Source organism: Phaethon lepturus, unplaced genomic scaffold, assembly GCF_000687285.1.
Source record: "Phaethon lepturus isolate BGI_N335 unplaced genomic scaffold, ASM68728v1 scaffold17076, whole genome shotgun sequence".
NCBI lineage: Eukaryota > Metazoa > Chordata > Aves > Phaethontiformes > Phaethontidae > Phaethon > Phaethon lepturus.
In genome coordinates, this window is record NW_010544287.1 from 1 (window position 1) to 7,471 (window position 7,471).

The 7,471-nt window shown below is 39.8% G+C and overlaps 1 protein-coding gene across 1 annotated transcript; it reads left to right on the plus strand.

The window, feature by feature from the left end:
- Positions 1-1,799: 1,799 nt before the first annotated feature.
- LOC104621994 (N-acetylserotonin O-methyltransferase-like protein) lies at positions 1,800-5,712 on the plus strand (the record flags this gene model as incomplete). Its single annotated transcript, XM_010288637.1, has 4 exons — positions 1,800-1,929; positions 3,035-3,178; positions 3,750-3,872; positions 5,495-5,712. Coding segments are annotated over 4 exons (615 nt in total), but the record flags the coding sequence as incomplete, so codon positions are not given.
- Positions 5,713-7,471: the final 1,759 nt, after the last annotated feature.

The following is a 7,471-nucleotide window of genomic DNA, read 5'->3' on the forward strand; positions in this document are numbered from 1 at the left end:
CCATGCAGCTAACATACTCTCAGAACAACCTCTGGGCCTGTTCAATTTACATTTATGTGGCCCTTTTATAACACCAGGTAGTACCTTATCACACATGTGCTCCTTCCATACTGGATGCCAGTCACTTGGTACTGATGTGCATCCAGTTCAGTCTGTGCTGACTCTGTAATCAAAGCTGTTTTCAAAGTTGCTTTGTGTTGATGCAGTGGAGAAGGAATCCAGTCTCTTCTATGAAGGTTTGTAGTTTTGTATATGCTTCAAGCCAGTATATATTGCTGACGAGAACTATAATCCTTTCTTCCATCTGTTTCCATCTCTGTAGCATTCCTTTTGCAGGGGTAGCTGAGGTGGATGTGTTCAGACTGGAGAATCGCTTAGGGTTATAACTAGCTAAACTTATCCATTATCCACCTGGTGAAGCAGGTTGGCAGGCATAAATATTTGTGCCTGTTTAAGGAGAGGGCTAGTAGAGTGAGTAGGAGAAAGTCAGGTCTTATGACAGCAGTGCTGGCTTAAAGTGTACTTCAGACTACATCCTGAGGTTCTTAATTTATACTTCACTTCTAGATGCTGATGAAGCCAGTCTCCTACAGGAGATGTCTACATCCCTTATACACAGTTGGTGGAAGGAAGTAAGGGCTTTGGAGACTTAAGAAGGTCCTGTTAGCCTGATATTAGTACCTAGATTACTGGTGGACAGAACCTCCTTTAAAAATCCTTCAAAGGGAGTTTCTTCAACTTTTAAAGTTGAACTTCCTTCAACTTTTAAAGGGAGTTTAGATACTTTGCTTTAAGGGAGATGCTGCAGCAGATGCTTAAGTTTATGTGCAAAGTAAGTGTTTTAACGTAGGAGAACTGGATCTCATGCTTTGTTAAACATCTGGATTACCAACTTGAGTTTGCTTGGGTAATGCTTGTGGCAGGGGGCTACCAGTTCAGGCCTGGGCTCCATATGTGTACAGGATAGTATGTCCATGCAGAATATATGGGCTACCTATGGCAGTATGCATACCACAGCCTGAAGATACTTCCACTTCATGGTAGCTGTAAAGCCAGACAAAGCTGATGAAACCTGTATGAAAGTGAGACATAAAGGGATTCATGCGTATGTATCATTTCAAGGGTAAAGGGAGATGAGGTTCTGGTACTGAATACTTGCTTCTCCCCTAACCAAAAAAAAAAAACCCAGTATGAGCTTTAATGTTTCTGGTTTCACTTATGGTCCAATCATCTAGTTATTTTCCCATCCTGGGAGAACAGATGTCAGAATTAAATGAAGGCAATTTGTGAGTATATCAAGAAGAAGGAACACTTTAGGAGACGGAAAGAAAAAAATCAAATCTGTCCTTTCAAACAATTTAAAGTCTGGAGACATCTTGCTGTGGAGCAAATGTGTTAGTAAATGTATATCAAAAGCACAGTATTTCTTTAAAAAGTAGTTTTCAGGTTACCCCTTCTCCTGCTATGCTTTCCCAGCTTCGGTGGGCAGAAGTGTTGAATTTAACAGCCCTTGGGACATTGCCAAGACCAGGTTCAAACTAGCCAAGTGTATGTCCTTTTGAGATGCACTGCAGAAGGTGTCCATGTGATCAACATTTTGGAGAGGACGCAAAACTCTGCTTATCACTGCAGCGAAACAGCAAATGATTTGGACAAGCAACTAGTCAATGGCACTTTTAACTGATCTTTTAATTTTAGAATTCTAATGTTAACGGTGTGTACCTACTGCCTTAGTTGTACATAGTTTTAATGAAGTAATGAAAATCAACTTCAATTACTGTGCTTTTTTCTCTTTTTAGGACTATTATCACAGCCAGGAGGTGAAGCAACGTTTTATGTCTGCCATGCACAGCATTGCCCACCTGACAGCAAGAGATGTGGCTACAGCATTTGATCTTTCCCAGTTTAAATCTGCTTGTGATTTAGGAGGTATTGCTCGTAATTGAACTTATATACAAATTAAAGGGAAAAGCTTGATTTCAGTTCTATATTTTATTACTTAAAACATATGTATATTTTTTACTAGAACTGTGGTAATATTATCTGTTATTTTTCTGGTATTATAATGTCAGAATAAAAGGACTGAGTGCAGTTAACTGAAAGCAGAATTACTTAAATGGTACTTGAGTAGTTTGGAATACGTGAATGTTTGTCACGATCAGTTACATACTGGCAGCGCTCAACACAGAAAACAAGATGGTTTGTGGCTCAGCTGATAGAATATTGGTCTGGGAGCTCCATTTTCAACAGTGCTGTTGCTGTCCTTCGGCATGTCCAAGATTTTCAAAAGTGATGAAGGATTTATTTCTGAATCCTTCTATATTGAGGTGTCAAAAGCTGACACACTGCACTGCTAGAACATAAGGTTTTGATTCTTTCAGAATGGGTTTGTTTTGTGTGGTGTTTGAATTATTAATGTCTAAGATGACCACCAAAATGTTGAAGACCAATGATACACTTGAAGAAACTCTTCATGTTAGTGTCCTTTTTTTGCCCTGTGCTTGGAGTTGCACAGAGAGAGTGTTATTACGTAGGGAAAAAGAACACTTTAGTTAGTGTCTGGGGAGGTGGACAGCATGTCAGGGGAATTAACACAATACTGGTGCAACCTTTGCCACTTGTGCAGGTATTCCAAGACTTTACCATCCCTATCCCCCACCATGCTGGAGAATATTTGTCAAACTTCAGATACCAGTGCTTTGTAAATGCTAAATAGTTCTAGTGCTCTTCATCCACAAATTACAAGTCCTTGCCCTTTCATTAATATTCTTTTACCCCCAAAAAAACCCTGAGGTACTGGTATCAAAGGTCACATGATCAAAGGTCACATCATTCATGCCTGAATTCCCCAAGCTTTAAAGCATTGCTTTATCCAACAGGAAGTGCTGTTGCCCCTGTTAATTGTGGAGCTGACTGTCTACCTCCAATTCTGATTTGATGTCTCTATTTTAATGTTCTATACAGCCTTGTCTTTAAAAATGTTTGCAAATGCTGGGAGAAAAGAATTGATTTGACTTTTTTAAACTTTCAACAGGTTGCACTGGAGCTCTGGCTTGTGAATTAGTACAAATATACCCAAATCTCAAGGTCACAGTATTTGACCTTCCAGAAGTCATTGCAAACACCTCTTACTTTCAGCCTTCAAGACAACACACAGCTCCAGTGACATTTGTATCAGGTAAATGTAACACGTGATATTTTGTCTTATTTCTGTTATCCTGTAACACAGAGCAGGCTCTTTTACTTCAGCGAATGGTGTGCTACCCTGCTCCAAACCCCAAACGTGTGTCTTAGTACAAGGCAATGTAGGCTCACCCCTGCTAAATGGGGACATTGTATTTCCCAAGTGTGTGAGGAAAAAACAAACTGGCTATGGTTGGAGATTGTGGATATATAAGGAAGTATGAGTTAGGCAGTTTTAGTACCACTGGGAGTAGAGGCTGCATGTCCTTGTCTCAGGCTTTTCTTTTCTAGGCAAGATTAACATGGTGGCTACAAAGGACTTTGTCTCCTTCCTTGCTTCAGGCTTTCTCTTTATTTTTATATGTTACAGAATTCTCACCTGTGATCTGTTCTTCTCTTTAACTACACTTTTTACCTGCAAATCGGTGCATCCCTATACCTGTTCATTCTTGTTTCTTTCTTTACCTCTGCTGAAGCTCCTAGTTCCACCGCAGTATTTTAATTTCATTTTGTAGGAATGCAGTCTGTGGCTTCTGTAGCAATGTACTAACTCTGCTTTCCAACAGGTGACTTCTTCAAGGATAATCTTCCAGAAGCAGATCTTTACATCCTTTCACGTGTTCTTCATGACTGGCCTGATGAAAAGATACATGTGCTGTTAAGCAAGATATCGGCTGTTTGCAAACCAGGTAAGTTTTTTCATCTTGTGGGCTTAAAGGTGCATGTTAATGCATAAACATAATGAGTAATCATAAGAAGTTAATATTAAAAAAGCATATTTTTCTGTCCAATCATAGTAGCCTTTGCTGGAATGTCTATACTTGCATTATGGTAATATCTACTAAGAAAAAAAGGAGACAAAGCTGCTAATAATACTATATAAAGTAAGCCCTTACTATAGTTGCAGACTTCACCTATAACTACATCATCTCCCCTATCTCTGCCATGCCCAGTCTTTCTTACTAAGCCCAATATCATCAAATAACTAAGTATGTGCTTATTTCTATACATACAAGTAGTCTAACTAAAGTTCCTTTAGGTTAATCAAGAAGCAGGTTGTTTTGCTATCTCAGTAGTGCCCAGAATGTGGTAAACTGGAGTTCGTCATGACTTTGTGCACAGATTTTATGAGAAATACATAGCCTCTTCTGCTTTCTCCTACATTTGAATCATAGAATCATAGAGTATCTCAAGTTGGAATAAGGATCATGGAGTCCACTCCTCAAAGGACCACCTAAAACTAAACCAATATGACTTAAGAGTGTTGCCCAGATGCTCCTTGACCCCTTTGACAGGCTTGGTGCCGTGACCACTTTCGTGGGGAGCCTGTTCCAGTGACCAACTACCCTCTGGGTGAAGAACCTTTTCCTAATGTCTAATCTGAACTTCCCCTGATGCAGCTTCATTCCATTTCCTTGAGCCCTATCAATCGCTGGTCACCAGAGAGAGGAGATCAGCACCTCCCCCTCCACTTCCCCCCTTGAGGAGGTCGTAGACAGCGATGAGGTCACCCCTCAGCCTTCTCTTCTCCAAGCTGAAAAACCAAGTGACCTCAGCCAGTCTTTAAGTCTTGCCCTTGAGGCCTTTCACCACCTTGGTCACCCTCCTCTGGACACACTATTAATAGTTTGATAACCTTCTTGTATTGAGGTGCCCCAGACTGCACACAAAACTCGAGGTGGGGCTGCACCAGTGCAGTGTAGAGTGGGACAATCATCCCTCTCGACTGGCTAGCTATGCTGTGCTTGATGCACCCAGGACACAGTTGGCCCTTTTGGCTGCGAGGGCACACTGTTGACTCATATTTGGAGAGTCTTAACAATCAAAGAAGACGACAAAAAGCAGAAAAGCCTGACTGCTAAGATCAACTGATTCCTTAATCCAACAGGATTAACTGTAGCTACAAAGTTTATTTCATAGGAGAGCATTCAAAATTAGATCTGGGCCATAAAGCATAATCCTGTTTATAAATTATGAAAGAAAATTATGGGTAACTGTCTTAATCTTCTTATGTGAATATTGGGGTATGACAGATGCTTACAGGAGTTGCTTAGTTCAAATGGAAATAAGTCTAAGTTTAAACTCATCATAGTCAGGAAGTGATCTGAACTTCTCTGAAGTGGAGACAGTGCTCTAACTCCCCCTTCCTTTTAAGAATGAAGCAATTACTGAAAGTTTTGTCACTGATTTCCACTGAAGACGATTAAAACACTAGCCTGAGGGACCTCTACAGCTGTCTCTGAACAAAATGCTAAAAACTTGAAGCTAAAAATACTTTACTGAACCACTTTTGGTTGTTTTGGAAATGCAGGAAGTGCCTTGCTAGTGGCAGAAATTGTGCTTGACGAACAGAAGATGCACCCTCCTAGAGCTGTACTACAGTCCCTCAGTATGACTGAAGGCAAGCAGAGAAGCGAGTCAGAATATAAACAGCTACTGGAGAAATACGGCTTCACAAATGTACAAATTAAGATCACAGGAAACTTGTTAGATGCTGTTTTGTGCTTCAAGAAGAATTTGTCACCGTAGTATGCCCAGAACTGGGATGCTGAGTTTTTACACCAGTTGTGCAATATACCCATCATCAGCCAGCACATATTGTCTGTTTAGGATCATTTTGACCCTTTTAATGTGAAGCATAGTTGTTATAGGCCTTGAATGAAAGTTGAATTGCAGCTTCTGCAGGAGTGAGTTTTACACATTTAAAAAGTGTCTGGGGCAGGCAGTCTGAAACTCTTCATGTATTAAATACCTTCATGTCCGATTCTTTTGGCTAGTTTGCAGACCATATTGAGCTTAGACGTGACATAGCTGTATAGCATGGCAAGTTAAAACTACAAGTTTTTATGAGCCACATTAATACCTTGGTTTTCTTGGACCTTAAAATCACAGAGAATTCTTCCTCTGCAGTGTGTTCAGTGGTTACTGCTAATTTTTATCAGAAATGAAAAAATAAAAATTAGTACTGTGGCCTCTGTCTGAATTTGGGGGTGCTAGTTCTCTTTTCCACTTTCCTGTAGGGCTTTACTCAAGAACATCTCAAGGATACCTTTTTTAAGCACTTTTTCTGCAGGCAAAAGTGAAAATAGAACAAAGCTCAAACATGTTCCTAGAGCAGCTATAATGTCACAGAAACACTTCAGCAGCCTCTGACCTCCAGCCACAGTATGTACCCCCACAGACTGCAGTTGAGAACTGTTCCTGTCGGTTCCTATCAGTCTGGGTTTTTTCTGAATATGGTTAAATCGCCATATATGCTTTCTGTCTCATTACTTGAGATTTAGGATTTATGTATAAATTCTCTTCTGAAAATTAAAACCAGAAGTTTCTTCATGTTCCAGTCTTTAATTGGAGAAGTACATACTGTATTGCATCTCTTCAAGTAATTTGTTGCTAATGTCACCTCTCCTAATGTTTATTTTTTCCTGATACAAATAATTGATATTTATTTTTTCTATTTAAAGTGTACTTTGTAGTGGAAGCCTTCCTGGAGATTAAAGTTGCACTTTCAAACTAGCTTTTCTTCTCTGTCAGTTGTGAGTTTCTTGCCTGTCACACTTCACAGCAATAATCCAAATAAGCCAGTGCGAAACAGGCTGAATCACCAACCTCAGCAAATTAAAGAGAGTTGATGAGCAAGGTTGTGAGTTGATGAGCAAGGTGAGGAGTTGCATCTGCCTGGTGGACTCTGTCTTATGTTACTTAATCAGGAGTTACTTTATTCTTTGAGCACCAAGTAAAGCAAAAGTGCCACAGTGATTCAAGTCATCATGAGAAACATTCTTACTACAGAGCATTTCAGGGGAGTTTCAGACTTTTACCACATCTGGGTTTTTAATTCTTAGCAGAAGGCTTTTATGAATGGAAAGTTGACCCTTCTCATCTGTACAGACATTAAAAGAGATAAGGCAAAATATTCAACAACTGAATAAATCTAAAATGTTTCATTTCCATATTGACATGAAGCTTGACATTATGCTTAACACAGTTGCATTTTGAGTCTCATTCCAGCAATCAGATGTTTCTAACCTCATAGTTATTCATAAAGTTCATAATGCTGTTTTTAGCTGCTATAAGCTGTTTAAGTCAGAAATCGTGAAGTTGGCACACCTATAACTGTCACAGACTTTAAAACTGTGCCTCTAAGTACTATGAATCTGACTGTAAAATTTGAATAGAATGTGCTTGACTACCACACAACCTCAGTGTACTCTGTGATTAAAGCACACCACTCTGTACACGCAAAGAATTAGTCCCTTGGGCATGGTGTCTGTGGTAATGCAGGGCA